General features: G+C 43.7%; 2 protein-coding genes across 2 annotated transcripts in view; one reads left to right on the top strand and one right to left on the bottom strand.

Moving 5' to 3' along the window:
- The window catches only part of PIH1D2 (PIH1 domain containing 2), a 33171-nt gene extending 29368 nt beyond the window's left edge, over positions 1-3803 (bottom strand). Inside the window, exon 1 of the mRNA XM_029573589.1 lies at positions 3676-3803. The gene's annotated coding sequence lies outside the window, so the exon portion shown is untranslated. The remainder of the gene's footprint in view (positions 1-3675) is intronic.
- On the top strand, positions 21-16594 carry NKAPD1 (NKAP domain containing 1). The gene is given in 8 exon segments (XM_029573590.1): positions 21-119; positions 3693-3769; positions 3996-4096; positions 4762-4815; positions 14530-14691; positions 15079-15132; positions 15950-16385; positions 16388-16594. Coding segments are annotated over 7 exon segments (948 nt in total). The 5' UTR covers positions 21-119; positions 3693-3700; the 3' UTR covers positions 16460-16594.
- Positions 16595-20048: the final 3454 nt, after the last annotated feature.

Raw genomic sequence — 20048 nt, 5'->3', positions numbered from 1 at the left:
GGAAGGATTTCATGGTGACACGCGGACAGGACAGGGCACAGCGAGAGAAGCGGAGGAACCCGCGGGGGGGGGGGTGGGGAGCAGGTGAGTCGTATCTGCAGAAGCGCGACTGGCTGGAGGTAAGGAAGCGCCCGGGGCTGTGCACCTTCTCCTGGCTAAACTCTTAATGGTTCTACCCTTGGATGGGCTGCTGCAGCCTTGCCGTGTCTTGTGAGGTGTAAGGCGAGGGGAGAGGGCCTTGTTCTCCCAATTCCTGCACTGGCAATGTTCCTCCATTTATCCTCCCCCTGCCCTGTCACTAAACTCCCTCTCCGTCCATACATTGCCAGTGCCCAGCCCACTTCCCCTGTCCTTGCTCCCCAGTGATCCTCCCTCCCCATGCTTACCCGTCTATGCTGCTGTAAAATAAGCAGCTGTTTCCAGGAATTCTGACGCTTGAGAGTTAAAAAAAAATTGACTGCATGGAAAGCGAAGACCTGTTGTCACTTGAAGACAGCCTGTTCTAACTTGGGCCTCCATAAGAACATGCCTATACTGAGTCAGAACATGCCTATAGTGAGTCAGACCAAGGGTCCATCGGGCCCAGCATCCTGTATCCAACAGTGGCCAATCCAGGCCATCAGTACCTGGCAAGTACTCCTTAATCTCCATTATATGGCTTTCTGTCCTCTAAATACATATAATAGTGCAAAATCTGCATTGCTCGGATCTTAGGCAGGTAGATGACAATGCTTTCGTGGGGTGTGCAGTAAGATGTCAGCTCTGCCTTTTGTTGTTATACCACAAGGGTAAATGGTAAGTACACTCAGTACAAAATCTATGTCTGTTGTTATATGCATTTGCAGGACAGAAAGCTAGATGGTGGATATTGAGGGACAAAGTTAGAGCATACTCTGTATTCAAGTGGGGACAGTCCTTGTAAAATTTAGCAATGTGCTACTCAGCTGAGATGATTGAACTATTTGAATATTATCAGATGAGGTGTAATATATATGAGATGTTTGGTTTTCTTCTTTGGTACAGAAATTTACACATTGTTATGAAAACATAGGCATTGGAATGGGATGGGCCACAGGGAACATGGTCTGACAAAATCTTGTTCCTGTAGATTTTGGGTTGGGCAGACAGATGCAGTTTGCCAGCAGGATGAGAAGTGCAGCAGTGCATCAACTACATCTTCTTCCTCTGGGCATGACTAATGCTTTGAGCCACACAAGGCTTTATACAGCTGCATGGCTCAAAGCAGCACTCTAGCCAGTGAGAAGAGGAGGAGGAGGACATGACTCAAGGCATCACTGCTCTCCTACTGGTGATTGGGGAAGGAAAGGGGGAGCAAGAGACTGGTGGGTGACAAAGAGGGAGGGTTGGAGCTTGGTTGGCTCAGCCCGGCACCCCCTCCACAAATGAAAAGCTATTCCACTTTCCAGTATGATCACATTTGTTATGTGAATTTTTGTTTATTAAATATATCATTAAATATTAGATACAGTTTTTTTCACTATAGGAAGCTAAACAATAAATGGACCACAGGCACCAACCAGTGGCAAGGCAAAATTTTAAAAGCACATTATCAGTTAATGGGAGGGTAGCTTTAAAAATGCTGGATGACATCACAATGTGCGCAGACCTCTCTGAAATTTCAATGAACTGAACTGAATTGATGGAGGACAACAATTTCTTCTGGTTTCTCTCGACATTACATCTGCGTTCGATTCTGTCGATCATCAGATTCTTTTATTTCGTCTTCGAGAATGTGGTATATCTGGTACAGTTCTTGCCTGGTTCTGGTTGTTATCAATCTTTCAGATTTAATCAACAATTTTCTTCGCTCCAATTGTTAAAAGCTGGGGTGCCACAAGGCTCTGCCTTGTCAGCAATGTTATTTAACTTATATCTTGCCCCCATTGCAAAATTGTTGGCCATCATTACTGATGGCTTTAAAATTTACACTGATGACATTCAGTTTTACATTACGGTTCAAAATTCTTGGCAGGAAACAGTTGATACTCTTCATTTATGTATGGATACTATTAAATGTTGGTTAAAACAAAATAAACTTTCGTTAAATACTAATAAGACCAAAATTCTGCTGATCCATCGTCCGCATTCTACACCTCTTTATGATTCGATCTGTATCGATAATATCCCATTTTCTATAGATAAACCTATTATGAGTTTGGGTGTGTTACTTGCTGCGACACTTTCTTTCAAATTTCAGATTAGCTCTCATTAAAATTGTTTTTTTCAAACTTCGGCTTATTGCAGCTCTACGGCATTTACTGTATGATCATGATCTTCTCACAGTCGTACGAGCGATTATTTTCCCTCACATAGATTATTGTAATAGTCTCTATATTGGACTTCCCAAGGCGACATTACACTCAATGCAATTATTGCTTAACTCAGCCGCACGGCTTGTTTCTCATTCAAAACGCTCTGAGCATATTTCTCCCTTTGTGTAAACTTAACTGGTTATCAGTTACAGACCGTATCATTTTCAAAATTGTTATGATTGTTTTCAAGCTTTTAGCTTCAGATTCTTCATACTGGTTAAACGCATTATTGCGAATTTATAAACCTGAGAGAAGCTTAAGATCTTCCCAGTTGAATCTCCTAGAAATTCCATCAGTGCGGCAAGTACATTTGTTTTGCACTAGAGAGACCTCATTTTCTATTGCTGCACCAGCTCAGTGGAATCTTATTCCTTTTGAACTCCGGTCCTTAGATGATGTAAAAAAATTTAAACATCTATTGAAAGAGTATTTGCTCCACCGTGCCTTTAATGTATGTTAGAGAGATTCAGGTGAGAATAATTCTTAAATTTAGCTGTGAGGTATATCATTAAGGGACTTAGAGGTAATGGCCATTTAGTTTACCTTTATATGGTATTGGTTATTTTTAGTTTCTGTGAAACTAAAGGTCTTTGTGTGTTAAGTGTATGATTGAGTACATGTATGACATCTTTATTATGTATGTTTTTATTGTATATCGCCTTGGCCTGTCTGTGTTAGGCGATTTAATAAATTTTAATAAATGAATTGAGTTGGTCCGCTTCCCTTTAGGACAAAGGGAGTAATTTTCAAACAGCCCACATAAGGAAGTCAGCAGAAATATGTAAAACTTGCTCCAGTTGTCAAAGCGGACTTGCCCACCCGATCTATCCCACACAAGTTTACACCTGCGCATATACAGAAATTTTCCTTGGGATTTTATGTGCATACTTTGTAAAAATCCAAATGTATGTATGCAAGTCCAAACCCCATCTCGACTCTGCCTCCAGGAACACCTATGCTCAGTCTGAGAAAACATATGTGTGAATTTGACATGCATGCATAAGATTATCTGTATATTTGGGAGAGCAGACTTGTAAAACGACCATTTCTGTGAATAAAGCACTGTTTTTTACCTGACAAGACCATTTGAAAATTATCCTTCCTAAAGCAGAAGGGATTTTAAGTGTCGGGCACATGCAAAGTATGAGCCGAAGATCACTCTGTGCTCTAGCATCTGTGGTACCAAATTTGAATTAAATTGGATGAATGATTCAGAAGTTATTAAAAAAGAGGGGGAGGGCAGACAGAAAGAAACAGTGGTTTTATAAAGGCCAGTTCCCCCATAGGAAATTAGTATAAAAAATGTTTATATCAGTGATAATATATATATATATATACTAACCTATTTTTATTTAACAGGTTGAAAGATGTCCAGGGTTCCTCTTGGAAAGGTTCTTCTGCGAAATGTAATTCGCCAAACAGATGCCCATAACAAGGTACACTGTGGAGATTTTAGGGCCTCAAGTTCTCTCTTTAGCTGTCAGGATTGTACAAATAAATGAAAAGTGGAATGTCCTAAAACAAATGTGCTGCTTGATATCTCTGGTAGCAGAAATAACATTCTTGCACAAGTCACAGAAATGTAGGGGGGAGGTTTTCATGATTATACAATAAAGCACTTTATTTCTGTAATACCAAACTTCTTTTCTTGATAATTCCCAGATCCAGGAAGAGTCGGAAATGTGGAAAATCAGAGAGCTGGAGAAGCAGACGGAGGAGACATATAGCACAAAGCGCAGGGCATCTTCCCCAAATGTCGCCAGGTTGACTTCAGGTTTTGCAAAGCAATCCAGATAGAATGAAGTATTTTCAGTTCAGCCTCTTAAAATATGTGGCTTACTTATTTGTGTGCCTCCACTTAATTCACCAGTCCCTAATTAAATAGGGGCCTGATTTAAAAAAAAAAAAAAAAAAAAGTTGCTCAAATAATGAAATCCTTTCTAAATAAGGCCCCTAGCTATTGTTGTTATCACAGGTCTTTTTTCTGCTATCAGATTCTTTCTTACCCATGCTTTCATCAAAATTTGCTAGCATCTTTTCCTGTGTGCCACTACTGTTGCCAGGAGATATTGCATGATAGAGAGCAGCAGAGTAAATTGCTTCATGCCACAGAGATAGCACATGAGAAATGCAGTGGATGGGTTGAATGTGGAAGAGAGAACAGATCTGGGTTTTGCCCTGGATTCTTGGCCCAGATCTGGCATATGGCTTTCTCTTAGGCCTAGAACAAGCTACTCCCGTATGCCTCAATTTATCAAATTGCAATAGAGTAATAAGTTTCATATCATTGCATCTCTTTCTCTTTGGACCCAGTCACAAATTGCCTAAGTGTCTGCATCGTTTCCATCAGTCCCAGTGATGTATTGTAAGCAGCAAGCATACATTGTGTATGTGTATGTAACAGAGCCTTTCTTCTCTTCCCTTTTAGATGGGATCACAGCGGATACAGAGAGTTATACCCAGAGGAATTTAATACCGGCAAGTAAGGCAACTGTGTTTGAAACATGGTGAAATCATTTTGCTTATAATTTTGTGACCCAGCATAACATTATTTTTCAAGGTATTAGATTCTGAAAAATTCAGAGATATGCAGAAATCATGCAAGGATCAAATAAATCTCTGCTGGACAGAGCTAATACTAGATGGGCCCTGTTTCTTTAGTGATGCTTTATTAATGTTTAATTAATTACCTTTATATGATTTTCTGATCTTTGAATTTTTATAATGTAGTCGCCAATTTTTTCCCTCATACCATCCTAAGTTATGTTATTGATAACTATTACACTGTATTTTTATTCTTACTTTACTGCATTTCTGTTTTATTTTGGTTTATTTTTATTATTTTATTATACTCTTATTTTATTATTGTAAACCGCTTTGAACAGTAATATTACTGGTAAAACGGTATAGAAATGTGTTAAATAAATAAAATAAATAAATATCCCCCATGTATTCCAAATTTTTTTTTTTTTTTGCAGCATGAAAAAAACAAACAAACACTGGCTGAATATTTCCCAATGTTTGGTTGTTTACACATACCAGGAATTTTGCAGAATCAAGATCAGACCTTCAAAAATTATTCCTACAGGGTTTTCAGCCTTCTTAGTGCTGGAATTATACTATGGATCCTGCTAGTTATATACATTGTAAATCCCTGAATATGTGGGTCCATCTGCCAGATCCCTTCTCTTCCTCAGATATCACAAGGAGACATTCTTGAAAGAATGTATTTTCCCTGTACGTACCCGGATCAGTCCAGACAGTGGGTTGTGTCCCCCTTCCAGCAGATGGAGTCAGAGCAAAAACTGTAAGGGCGGCCTCTAATAGGTTGGAGCGCCCTCTGCATCCCTTCAGTATTTCTCTGACTCCAGCAGATGAAAGGTGGCACCTGCGGTTCCCCAGTACTTTTTGATAGACTTTGATTCTATTTCCTTCACTTTCTTTAATTTTTCCTGTATGGATCAACTTTAAAAAAAAAAATGCTTATTTGATTTCTTCCTTAATCTACTCCCGTCTCTGAGACTTGTAGACAGAACCTGTTAGGGTCAGTTTTCAATTGTTTCCTCTCTGTCTGTACATTTGTGGTAAGTTTTATGTATTTTTTCTTTCAGCATTTCTAATTAGCTGTCACTGGGTGCACTCTGGAGGCTCCAACCTCCCCCCCCTCCCCAGCAGCCTGCCCTGAGACGTCGCTCCCTCAGGGCAGTTGAGACAGAGAGGCGCCATTCCTCTATCTCCTTAACTTACATACCTTTGTGTATTGCTGCTGCTGACAGCCTCCGGGAGAGTTTTTTGGCTCGGTTTCTCCTCCCTCTCCCATGCCGCGTCCGACGCTATGTTCAGCCTGCGGGGAGCCCGTGATGGCCTATGCATGATGTGCCTCCCCAGCGGGGAGGGATCCTTAAGGCCAGGGGGCGTTTGATTTTGTGCACGCTTCTGCGCGCGCGCCCTCTGGGAGGTCGGCCCCGTTCCCTTCTGAAGAGGGAACGTGGCCATCTTGAATTCAGAGCTACCTGCTTCTACACCTCCTGATCTGACTGACGACTCCGGATCTTTGTCCCCCCCGCTTCTCACTCCAGCGATCCCACCCGATGCTATTTTACCATTGGGACAGTTGAATGTGGTTCCTCCTGCTGCCCCTCCGGGACCATTTTCTACAGAGTTTATTTTACTGATTCAAAATGCTTACTTAGCACGAATCTCTCAGGATGCAGCAGCTACTACTCCCCCCAAAATCCCCAGGCTTGAAGGGAGTGGGAATTCTCCGGATCTCGCCCAGGTACCTGTACCACCCTGGGACAGGCCACACAATTACCGAGAACAGGGGCCACACAACTGCCAGGTATCCCTCAGGGACCCTCTTGGGTATGGGTGGTCTCCCATCCAGCCAACCCAGACCCCCTCCCTCCTCAGGATCCTGATCCGGACCTGGATGATCCGACTCCGCAACTGGAAGGGAATGACCCCTGCGTTTTATGGCTATTTCAGAGGGACGAATTGGACCCGCTCATCCGTCAAGTCCTGGAAGAATTAGATATTGAGGCCCCGCAAGAACTTGCAGGGCCCAGTGTGACTGGGAGGAAGGGGGACCCTGTCCTGGCGGGTCTCCGTCCAGCAGCGAAAAATTTTCCTTTTCATCCCAGGCTTCTTCAGTTGTTGTCGAGAGAGTGGAATGTTCCTGATGGTTTCCTCAGGGACGGCAGACCGATGGACAAACTGTACCCACTCCCAGAATAATCTTTGGATTTCCTCAAAGTACCCAGTGTTGATGAATCAGTGTCCACGGTCACAAAAAGGACAACTATCCTGGTCACTGGCGGCACCGCGCTAAAAGACATCCAGGATCGCAAACTCGAAGTGTATTTGAAGAGAATTTTTGAAGTTTCTGCTCTGGGGGTCCGAGCGGCGGTCTGCAGCTCTCTCATGCAACGGGCAGGGCTTCATTGGATGCAGCAATTGTTAGGTGCTCAAGAGCTTCCCCGGACAAAGCACAGCAAGCGGACCACCTGGAGGCGGTAATTGCATATGGGGCGGATGCACTGTATGATCTCCGACAAGTCCTGGCCTGGTCCATGGTCTCCGCCGTCTCGGCTAGACGCCTGCTTTGGCTCCATAACTGGTCGGCAGATTCTTCCTCCAAAGCTCGGCTGGGCTCCTTGCCCTTCAAAGACAAATTGCTTTTTGGAGAAGAGCTGGAACAGCTCATCCAGTCCCTTGGAGAGAATAAGGTTCATAAGTTGTCCGAAGATCGACCTCGGAGTTACAGGACTTTCAGCTCAACGCGCTCCCGCTTCAGGGGCCAGTGTCGTTTTCATCAGTCCAGACCAATTCCTCAGAGTCCGGCCTCCTCTCGCTCACAGTCCTGATCCCATTCCTTTCGTGGCTGAAGACAAACCAGGGATAACCCCTCCCAAGGGGTTTCCAAGTCCACACAATGAAGTATTGCTGGCCCACTCTTCAATTCCCAAGATAGGGGGGCGGCTGTCCCTCTTCTATGAGGAGTGGGTCAAGATCACCTCAGACCAGTGGGTCTTGGATATCCTAAATCACGGCTACGCGTTAGAATTTGCTCGGCGCCTAAGAGACCAGTTTGTCTTCTCCCCCTGTGGCCCGGTGAAGAAGCAAGGCATAGGGAGGCAAACACTAGATCAGCTCCTGAGCTTGGGGGCCATCATCCCTGTGCCCTTGCCGGAGCAAGGGTCAGGCCACTATTCCATCTACTTCGTGGTTCCCAAGAAGGAGGGGTCCTTCCGTCCAATCCTCGACCTCAAAATGGTCAACAGGGCCCTCAAGATTCCACACTTCCGGATGGAAACTTTACGTTCGGTGATCGCGGCAGTCCACAAAGGGGAGTTTCTAGCGTCCCTGGACTTGACGGAAGCTTATCTGCATATTCTTATTCTACAAGCACATCAGCGCTTCCTTCGCTTCAAGATTCTTGGACAGCATTTTCAATTTCAGGCTCAGCCATTCGGTCTGGCGACCGCGCCAAGGTCGTTCATCAAGGTGATGGTGGTGGTAGCCGCCACTCTACGAAAAGAGGGGATCCTTGTTCACCCTTATCTGGACGACTGGCTCATCCGGGCGAAGTCCCAGGACCTGTGCCGTCGACAGGGTGCTATGCCTCCTTCGATCCCTGGGATGGGTCGTCAGTCTCGCCAAGAGCCATCTCACCCCATCACAAACCATAGACTTTCTAGGCGCCCACTTCAACACCAGACAGGGGAAAGTCTTCCTACGTCAGGATCGGGCAGACTCTCTCATTGCTCAAGTGCAATGCTTCAGGGGTCTCTCTCTCCCCACAGCCTGGGACTACCTCCAAGTGCTGGGCTCCATGGCTTCAACTATAGACTTAGTGCTCTACAAAAGAAAGATTACAATTTCTGCACAAGAGAAAGAAACGGACCTTGGTATACATTCTACAAGAGAGCGGGGTATTGCTGCTGTAGGTGATATGAACAGAGTGAAACATCAGGAATGATAATGACTCTGTGCAAGTGCAAACACAATGCCAATAAATGATTAAGTTGTTTGATGTTTCAGAGTGCTCTTCGACTAATGCAAGAAGTTATTGACAATGATGAGAAAATACAGTTTGAGAAATTGATTTAACTATTTGGATTTGTAATATTGATCTCATATGTTTAAGATTGTTGAGGATCAATGGATTACAGGGTTGGGGGTATGTGATTGGTGTGCAGTATGAATCGGGATGAATGAATGGTTGCAAGTTTTAAAATATTTGAAAATTTGAGGATTACCATTCAATGTGGTATCTATATGGTTGAAGAAACAGATAAACTAATAAAAGAAGGATTGTAAGAATTAAATGAGTATTGTTGTATTTAGTGAGCAGAAATTGAGACCTTGTCTTAGATGCGTTTTGTATTGATATATTCTTGGCACAAATAGTCTAGTCATAACATAAAACAAGAGTTGTTTTTTTATAATTGCTAGTGCTGTATATTTGTGCCTGTCCTCCCTATACTCCCAGTTTCTTTCCCATGACCTTATAACAATGAGATAAGGTGCAGCTGTCTTCATCACTACTAGAGTTGCACTCCCTTTTGTTTCTGTTACTGAAGGTCATGTTCTCCTCTGGTTCACAAAGGTTTGGGGATTTGATCCTTTGCCAGTTCTACAAGAAAAGAGACAGGCCCAAGAACCCTAGATTCCAGCCCTTGCCCATCAGTTGGAGAAACCCCAGTTTCTGGATAGTTCATGGATCTAAGATTGCATTTCTTTACAACACCCCACAGCATATTCCATTATCATTCTTAGCAGCCCCCAACTCTGTCCATCGTATCTCAGTCCAAACTTCTGGAGGGTGTGGATTATAAATATTTGAATATAAATAAGTAAATATTTCTGAAGGGAAAGAAAATAAGCTGGGCTTTCCTTTCATAACACAGATCAGCCCAGACTCCTGGGTTTTGCCTCCCTCTCAGCAAATGAAGACAGAAAATGTTTTACTGACACTGCCAAGTAATCTAGTGTGCTACCTGCCGTCCCTCAGTTTTTCCCTGTCTCCAGCAAATGGTAGCGATGTAAGACTTGCAGTCAGGAGTATATAAATGAAGAAAGAAAAGAAAAAATAAGGGTTTCCATTTTCCTCCCAGAGGGTTGTTGGGTCCTGGTGTGGCCATCCCCCCTGGTCTGAGGTGGATGAGCAGGGGGTTGGTAGCTCTGTCCTGAATTCCGTGGAGGTGTACATCTGGTGGTCCAGTTCTCTCATCCTCCATGAGGCAGGGTTGATTTGCACTGGCATCTCCGCATTTGAATGTCCTGGCTAAGCAGAAAAGTATTTCTTTATTTTTACCAGTGCTGGCGACATTAAAGTTAATTTGGGGGGGAAAAAAAAAAGGGTGATCACTCACTCGCTGTGTGTTGGGGTCGCGGTGGCCCAGTATATGGTGGGAACAATCGCAGGGTGCAAAGCTGTTCACCTCCTTAGTATCTGAGTGGCTCAGTGAAGAGGTGACTGTAGTGGCGTGTGGCTCCTAGCGCCACGTGGTGAAGATTGCACGTAGCAAGAACTGCCCCTTCTGTGGTGAGTCATAGTCATGCCTGTCTCGGGGCAGCTTATGCGTGAGATGCATCTCTGGCAGGGAAGGCATTTCGGGGGACTTGAGCACTGGGATTAAAGGCTAAGCGAGCTCAGCAAATGTCGGGGCTAAGCGCTGAGGTTTTTCCTGTCAGGACGGGAAACGGTGGCCATTTTGAATTCCTTTGCAGAAGTGGCAGGATTGGCTGGGGAGGTAGGGGAATCCCCACCTCTCTGATCTCCTACAGTACCTGGCCCCAGAGAGGGACACAGGCTCTGGCACAAGGTTGACTCTCTCTCTAGACCAGGATTCAGATGATTTGCAAGTGTTTTTTTGTCAGTTTTGTACTTCTTATGCATAGGGTATATTTGGTTAAGAAAGCAGCGAGGAATATCAACCCTCGGCCCTAGTCTTAAGAACATAAGAAATTGCCATGCTGGATCAGACCAAGGGTCCATCAAGCCCAGCATCCTGCACTAACCACATCCTCTGGCAACAAATTCCAGAGCTTTATTGTGCGTGAGTGAAAAATAATTTTCTCCAATTAGTCTTAAATGTGCTACTTGTTAACTTCATGGAATGCCCCCTAGTCCTTCTATTATCTGAAAGTGTAAATAACCGAGTCACATCTTCCCATTCTAGACCTGTCATGATCTTAAAGACCTCTATCATATCCCCCCCTCATCCGTCTCTTCTCCAAGCTGAACAGCCCTAACCTCTTCAGCCTTTCCTCATAGGGGAGCTGTTCCATCCCCTTTATCATTTTGGTCGCCCTTCTCTGTACCTTCTCCATCACAATTATATCTTTTTTGAGATGTGGCGACCAGAATTATACACAGTATTTGGTCTCACCATGGAGCGATACAGAGGCATTATGACATTTTCCGTTCTATTAACCATTCCCTTCCTAATAATTCCTAACATTCTGTTTGCTTTTTTGACTGCTGCAGCACACTGAGCCGACGATTTCAAAGTATTATCCACTATGATGCCTAGATCTTTTTCCTGGGTGGTAGCTCCTAATATGGAACCTAACATCGTGTAACTACAGCAAGGGTTATTTTTCCCTATATGCAACACCTGACACTTGTCCACATTAAATTTCATCTGCCATTTGGATGCCCAATCTTCCAGTTTTGCAAGATCCTCCTGTAATGTATCACAGTCTGCTTGTGATACATTACAGGAGGATCTTGCAAGACTGGAAAAATTTTGTATCATCCGCAAATATGATAACCTCACTCATCGTATTCCTTTCCAGATCATTTATATATATTATATATTGAAAAGCACCGGTCCAAGTACAGATCCCTGAGGCACTCCACTGTTTACCCTTTTTCACTGAGAAAATTGACCATTTAATCCTACTCTCTGTTTCCTGTCTTTTAACCAGTTTGTAATCCACGAAAGGACATCTCCTCCTATCCCATGACTTTTTAGTTTTCTTAGAAGCCTCTTATGACTTTGTCAAACGCCTTGGTCCACTAATGGTTCTTGGCCTGTAAAGGGATCAGGGCTGGCCAAGAGAAAAATGGTCAACAAGTGTTCAATGAATTCAGGGTCTGTCCTCTCGACCAGAGGACTCCAATGCTGTGGAGGATTATCTGGTAGCAGGATCAGCGCAGAATGGGTCGGAGCCAGACAGAGGAGCAGAGGACGATCCGGTAGCCCAGGAGGATGACCCTAAGGTGGTACACCTTATTTTTGCAAGGAGGACCTTTGGCCCTTGATGCCGCATGTCCTTACAGAGGTTGGGATCAAGGTTTCACAAGAAGGGTCTGACTTGGAGGGGGCAAGGGAAAGTTCTTGGCATCTCTCAACTTGACAGAAGCATATCTGCATATAGCCATCAGGCCAGAGCACCAGTGGTTTCTAAGGTTCATGATCCTGGGGGAACATTTTCAGTTTCATGCCCTTTCGGATTGGCATCAGCTCTGCGTACGTTCATCAAAGTGATGGTGGTGGTGATGGTGACCCTCAGGGAAGTTGGTACATCCATGTCTGGAAGGCTGGCTCATTTGAGCGAAGTCGGAGGACCTCCGTTGGCAGTCAGTGCAGCATGTACTGCTACGGTTAAATTCTCCTGCGCTGGGTAGTAAATCTGGTGAAGAGCCATCTCATTCCCTCTCAGCCCTGGCGTAACTAGGGGCTCTTTCGACACACAGATAGGAAGGGTGTTCCTCACAGAAGAGAGGATGCTGAAGTTACAGGGTCAGATTTGGCACCTGTTAGGGCATTCAATGCACAGAGTTTGGGACTATTTACAAGTCCTAGGTTCTATGGCATCAGCAACGGAGCTGGTGTCTTGGGCGTTTGCGCATTTGCAACCCCTTCAGGGAGCTCTTCTCTCCCAGGGGAATCCGTTATCAAAGGAGTTTCATCTTCCTTTTCTATTCGAGGGGCAAGTCAGAGACAGTCTTTCATGATGGCTTACTTGCACCAATCTGGGGTGTGGGTTTGGCGTTCCATTTAAGCCAAACTGTGGAGCTTCCGGCCTTTCGGAATTTGGAGTCGCCTGTGCTTCACACGAAAGTGTTTCGGGCCTTGGATGTAAGGCAGGCATTATTGAGGTATCTTAAGTTTACTAATGATTTCTAGAGGATGGATCACCTCTTTGAGCTTTGGAGTGGTCCAAAAAAGGGGTGTAAGGCATCTAAAGCTACGATTGCGCATTGGCTGAAAGAGGCTATGGCTCGGCTTATGTTTGTAAAGGTTGCCCTGTGCTGGAGGGGTTGAGGGCTCATGCAACTCGTTCTCAGGCAACCTCTTGGGCCGAATCCCAACAAGTGTCCCCGCAAGAGATTTGAGGGAGGTAATTTGGAAGTCGTTGCACACTTTTGCTGGGTATTGTCGGTTGGATATCTGGGCTCTGGATGCCATGCACTTCGGTGAGTGTTGTACGAACAGGACTCTTGCAGTCCCACCCTGTTTAGGAGAGCTTGGGTACATCCCAGGAGACTGGACTGGTCTGGTTTATGAAAAGGAAAGGAAAGTTGTTTCTTACCTGTAATTTTCATTCCTGGAATACTACAGATCAGTCCAGAGTCCCACCCATTGGGGGGCAGAGTCCGCTCGTACTGATAGTTTGTATAGAATGCAGAGTTGTCAGGGAATTCAATGACATTCTCCTTTTGTCTTCTTGGAACAAATTTTCAATTTGTTTAGATTCCTGCTCGTTGTAGGGGTTTGGATTCAAAATTCATAGTGTTGGTTCAATAGTTGTCTTGACTTGGGTACAGGTCACTACCGAGGGACTGCAGGTGGCACACTAGGTTATATGGCAGTGTCAGTGAAACTTTTTCTCTGTCTCCATCTGCTGGCGGGGAGGCAAAACCCAGGAGTCTGGACTGATCTGTGGTACTCCAGGACCGAAAATTAGCAGGTAAGATAGTGAGATAATTAAATATGTTTTATTACAGATTGATTATTAGAATGTTGTAATATTTATTGTAATGAAATTGGAAGGAGTGTTATTTTTATAGTTCTGTGATGCATCCCATCTCTTGTGAGAATGGAAGATGGATAGTGCTGCATTTGGGATTGTTTACATTATTTTGCATATTACACTATGCTGTTCAAATGTATTTTATTTTAGATGATGTAAACTGCTTTGGGTCTTCTTGAGGGGGAATAAGGCAATATATAAGCTCAAAAGTAGATAAATTTATTGTATTTCAACTTCACTGTACATTGCTGTGGGCATATTATGGAAATAGCAAGGTATAAATATCAGAAACTAAATAAAGTAAAAGACATTTATGCCAGACTGCATAAACTGTTGTATGTCCCAATGGCAGACACCCTCTCCTACTAATTATGAGCTATTTTGTCTGCTTATGTGTATCTCCTCTGTGACTTTCAAGTTATCCTTGTGTTTTTTACTTGCTTTAGTGTTTTCTGTAATTGTCAGCTGTCATGAGCAGGCGCTCACCAGAAGCAGCTTTTGCTAGTTTGAATCGGGGGAAAAAAAAGTGACATTGATTATACTCTGCAAATGTGACATGGAATTCATAGAGCAGGCACATAAGGCAACATAAAAGTCTTATCATGGGATAGTTCTGGGCTTTTTACAAGGTAAAGGACTACTTTAGATTACTGGGCTTTCAAAGCCTTTTATCACTGAATGAAATCTGTATTTGAAATCTCTCCAGAAGTCGAATGCGCTCAGATGGATTTGATGATGATGGCAGTCACCGAGAAGACAGACGAGTGGAAACCTTGGGCCAAACTGCAGAAGCTTTGGAGCAGGACTTGCGCAAGGCCCAGTACTGGAATAGAAGGATTTATGAGTGTGAGGCCAGTATTCCCGACAGGTGAGTAGTTCATCCAAGGACAGGGCAGATGTATCTGTTGCTAGTTTTGCGTCTGAATCTCAGGATTTTGGGACAGAACCTGTGCGGGAGGGTGTACTCTCAGACATTCCTGTCTTCTGCAGTAGTTGCCCATTCCATAAGCCTCTGTACCACTGCCTGGGTACTGCTACAGCCTGTGGTACACACATATTCAGTTGAAATAAAGGCAAAGCGCACAGCTTATTTGTGATGAAAGTGAAGAATTCAGATTGGAAAGAACCCGGCATTTTAATGCACAGATTGGATTTTAGGTACCTGACAAAGATCTGTTTGTTTTTTGTACATGTACAGCAGCATCCAGTTCATTATATCTGTCTCTGACATCTGCTATGGGTTTTTATTCTGTAGATGGGGCCATAGTGGATACAAGGAGTTATATCCAGAGGAATTTGATACCGACAGGTAAGTTGGGCAAAGGTATTTACTATTTATAAATACAATTGCATTTTAATACCGACTCCTGGAAATGTTGGCTAGGCAGTGGACTTCTGTAAGAAGAGGAGAACTGTGATGGTGGATTGTATAAGCATAGTAGATGTGGATAAACTGATGCGCATGAAGATCTACACTGGCGTAAAGGTTTATAGCTGTATTGATGAATGACATGCATTTTATTAATGTATAAAAGTAACCGAGGAAAGAAATATTTTCTTCATTAAACTATGTTGATTGGCACCAGTTTGTTTTTTTAAATTTTTAAATATCACAGTAATTTTGTCTTATTGTTGCATATAGTGAATTAAATTATTGTACAATATAATAACTTTATGGCTTTTGCCTTTACAAAGACTACGTATGCATAGTAAAATCTTTTAAATAAAATATTACTCAATAATAGCCAAAAAGTATGAACAATCAAAATAATAAAGATTTGGCTAGGAAAAAGAACTTAATGTGTGATGAAGTCTGGCAACCGTCATATATTGCCACAGTGAACTCTGTGGCTTATATTATCAAGCCCGTGAGACACTGGGCTTGTCTAATCATAGGTTGCATAAAGACGAACTGTGCAAACACTGTGTGAATCAACTACTGTGTAAGCACTTATCTTGTTCCACAGAGTTCACTGTGGCAATATATGACGGTTGCCAGACTTCATCACACATTAAGTTCTTTTTCCTAGCCAAATCTTTATTATTTTGTTAGTAAAATCTTTTGACAGTTTTATATATATTTCCGAATCATGTTATTGCCTTTCATTATTTTCTTCTTTTCCCAGTGATGGACAAGGGAGAGATGAAAAATTCGCCCTCAATGGGAAAGAGAAGCCGCAGTCTGGAAAACACGCCACCCAGGAATCTCGCAAACGCAAGAGACCCAAGAAATCGCACAAGAAGAAGCAGAGGAAGCGGTCGCACAAGAAGCTAAAGAAGAGGAGGAAGGAGGGCCAGTCCGAGTCCTCCAGCGACAGCGAGAGCTCGGAAGAGAGCGCAGGCAAGGCCAGGAAAGTCAGGCAGAAGAGGAAGAAAACCCGGAAAAAGGCTTCGAGGCGGCCGCCGCCTTCCTGCGGAGCGGAGAGCGAGTCTTCCGACACCACCATTGAGACCTCCAACAGCTCGGGAGAAGGCAAGCCCCCTGAGAAGAAGAAGAGCTGGACCAAACGGAGGAAGAAGAAACGCCACCGCGCTCAGCCTCGCCATGACCCAGAGACTCAGGAGAGAAAAGCAAACGAAAGAACTGGAAAGTTGCAAACGACGAGCGGTCGGAGGAAAGCTCGGACGAAGACTAAAGGGGAAAACACCGTAGCCGCAGGCTTCTTGTCCAGGGGAATCTCACAACCTGTAAAAAAAAATAAAAAGGAAAACAAGTTTGACTTAAGTTACTTGACCATGGGTGTGACCTCCCCATGCCCTCCAACCCCCCTTTTTAAAATACATTTAACCGAAACTCTGGAAAACAGGACTGAATTACTGAAACATATAGATTGGTGGGGAAACACAAAACTGTTGATCATAAAATTACTGCCTGTATGCCTTTCTTGCAGTTGATCATATTTTGAGGAATTGCACATGAGAGGAAATACTAAACAAGGATTGACCAAAAACAGTGCAAAGCTTGAGACTCTTCAACATTTGGTCCACTTTCTTACCACTAGAAGCCAGTTTACTGCCCAGAAAAGTACTTTAAGAGGCAATTGTTTCATTTGTTTTGTGTTAGGCTTAAAGCAAACAGCAACTGAGGAGATGTTTCTACATCTCCTTACCTAAAGGGACAAAGTATAAGCAGACTAGCGGTATTGTTAGCTTTATTGCTGTTCGTGATTTCAATTCCGTGAGCTAAGCTCCAGGCCTCAAAGCTGCAGAAACCGTTCTGCTTCTCAGGATAGCAGAATATTCAGGGGGATGAATACGCATGCACTGACTTCGCTTATACGTAAGTACATCTCCTGAATAGTCATTGCAGAGCTCTTGAAAGCCAGATCTGGTTTTCTAGCTGCCTATGAGAGCCAGTGTTTGCGGCCACTGGATCAGACCTTCATGGTTCCCCGTGTCAGCTTGTGGCAGGAGTGAACAGGCCTGGCCCTACAGAGGGGCAGCCAGATCTGGTTCTCGGGGTTTCCAAAATGAATATTCAGCAGATGATAATGCCTGTATTTGGTCTTAGAACTGGCTTCTTTTGCATATTTTGATCACCCTGTGTATACAAGGACTGGGATTGCCCATCCCTTGGTTTTACAGGCCCATTTTCTTCTGTGCATTTGGGGTATCGGTGACATATCAGCTCTCCAGGAAGCCGGACTCCCTTACCTTCTCGGTTTAATAGTTATAAAATAATCTCTCTTGCACAGGAGTGTATTGCTTTGTGTTATAAAAGAAAAACAGGACGTTTTGAGTGAAATTTGAATATATGGCCTGGAAAACAGTAATTCCACAGGAACATAGTAACTTAATTTGCCACTTGGGGCTACTCTATCCCTATCACCTTCCAGTTAATATTTGTGAAATTCTCTGTCATTTTGTACCTCAGAACCACAGTTGCACTGAGGTATTATGATGCAATAAGGACACAACAATTTCACAATAAAAAGACTCTTGATTTCGGATGGTGTGCATGTCACATTTGCTTAGTTTATTTTATTTGGTTTTTTTAGTTACAGTTATTTTTTAGGTTGGTCCAATTGTGGGAGGAAAGCATTTGTGAAAGGCTTTTGATTTCACTCCTTGATCCGCCTCTGCCTTGTACAATACCGGGAATCTCTGAAAACATGCCAGGAATGTTGCATCAGGTCTGACTGGGGAGCTCTCTGCACAGAGGCAGTCAAACACGCTTTCAAACGTTTCTTTGGCCAGATTTGCCTAAGCAAGTTTTCTCTGTCTTTTTTTTTTTTTTTTTTTTATGCTGGTTGACATAAGATCTCCTGTTTTTCTGTCTTCCTGGCCTGGAACTCCCCTTGTTTGCCGTTTTGTTGCCTCTCTCAGCAGTCACTTCCATGGGAGATTAAGGACTTGGCCTGTGCTCTCAGATTCCTAGACCCTTGCTCATTTCCCTTACCAAACCAGTCTGGCCTGGTTTTGACCAGCAGCATTAGGCTCTTTCCTCCTCCAAGTCAGGAGATATGCTCTCGCCTTCCTGGTGCTCATGGCAGGGATCCCACAAAAGTTTGTTTCCTTTTTGCCTAGATTTGGAAGCTAAGATGGGGTTAACTTGCATTTTAGTCATCTGCAGATTTAAGGAGCAACTATCAGTAGCCTGTATTATTGCAAAATATGTGAGTAATTTTGTACCTGTAGTGAATTTTCAAAGGGGGAAAAACACAAGTGCTGTGCATCTGCGTTTTTTTTTTATGTGTCCATGTCTGTAGCCATTGTAACATAATGCAGGGGTTCTCAACATTCGACCTCGGGTCATACCTAGCCAATCACGTTTTCAGGATATTTATTTATTTATTTAGATATTTTATATACCGTCATTCCATATGAAGATAACAAAGGTTTACAAGGTGAGATTCATAATTATAACTCACCCAACAACAAACAGAGATTGGTTACAGAGAAGTTAGTCACATTCAGGCATTGATATCTATCAATAGAAATTTACTAGTACATATTAAAGTTGTTGTAGTACATGAGGCAAAGAGTAAGGATAATTGCAAACAAAATGGTGGTTTTCATGTCTTAGTCAGTGTGTTGTTTTGAGAGTCTTCCATTCTGTCATTTGATTGATTTATTCTTCAAGATTCTGTTAGTTTTTTGTTCTTCTTATTTTTAAGTTTCTGTATATTCTGATGTTTTTAAGTTAAATTACATGCGTTTTTGAATAGCCATGTTTTTAGTTCACATTTAAATCTTTTTCTGGTAGAATGCATAGCACCTCGAGCAGGGAATTCCAGAGCTTTGGCCTTGCTGTTGAAAACACTCTGGGGCAGATTTTCAAAGGGTTACGCGCGTAAGATACGTGCATAACCTCTGAAAAGCTGCCCCTTCCACCCCCTGCGCGTGCCGAGCCTATCTTGAATAGGCTTGGCGGCGCGCGTAAGTTCCGGGGCTTTCCTGGGGGGGGGCGTGTCGCGGCCGGTGCATCATCGAGGGCGTTCCGGGGGCAGGGCCATGGGCATGGTTCCTGCCCAGGGGTGTTCCGGGGGCATGGCCGCGGCCTCTGGACCAGCCCCCGGACTGGAACATGGCGCGCCAGCAGCTGACCCGGCGCGCGTAACTTTTGAAATAAAGGTAGGAGGGGGAATTAGTTAGGGCCGGGGGGCGGGTTAGTTAGGGGAAGGAAAGGGAAGGTGGGGGGGCACTGGAAAGAAAGTTCCCTCCGAGGCTGCTCCAATTTCGGAGCGTCCTTGGAGGGAACGGAGGCAGGCTGTGCGGCTCGGCGCGCGCAAGCTGCCGATTTTGCGCAGCCTTGCGTGTGCCGACCCTGGATTTTAAGATATGCGCGACTACACACGTATCTTTTAAAATCCAGTGTACTTTTGTTTGCGCCGGTTGAGCGAACAAAAGTACATGCGCACGTACTTTTTTAAAATCTGCCCCTCTATCTCTTATTTGCGTCAGATGTGTGTTCCGTATTGTGGGGATAGTCAATAGTCCTTTATTTTGAGATCTTAGTGTTCATTAAGGTTGTAGTGTTGCTCCTAATAAGCCAGTGTTATTGATGTTGAATATTATCGTTATTACTTTATAGTAGATTCTGGATTGTACTGGTAACCAATGTAGTGTTATCAGTGATGGTATAATGTGATCATATTTCCTAGATCCTAGTCTTGCTGCTGCATTTTGTAGTAGTTGTAGTGGTTTTAAATGACTTGCTGGAAGATCTGGTAGTAAGGAGTTACAGAAGTCAAGATTTGAGAAGATTAGAGTTTACTATACAGT

The sequence above is a fragment of the Rhinatrema bivittatum genome, chromosome 12 (genome assembly GCF_901001135.1).
Source record: "Rhinatrema bivittatum chromosome 12, aRhiBiv1.1, whole genome shotgun sequence".
In the NCBI taxonomy this organism is placed as follows: domain Eukaryota; kingdom Metazoa; phylum Chordata; class Amphibia; order Gymnophiona; family Rhinatrematidae; genus Rhinatrema; species Rhinatrema bivittatum.
Note: the sequence above shows the minus strand (reverse complement) of the source record. Positions and strands in the feature narration are given on the sequence as shown.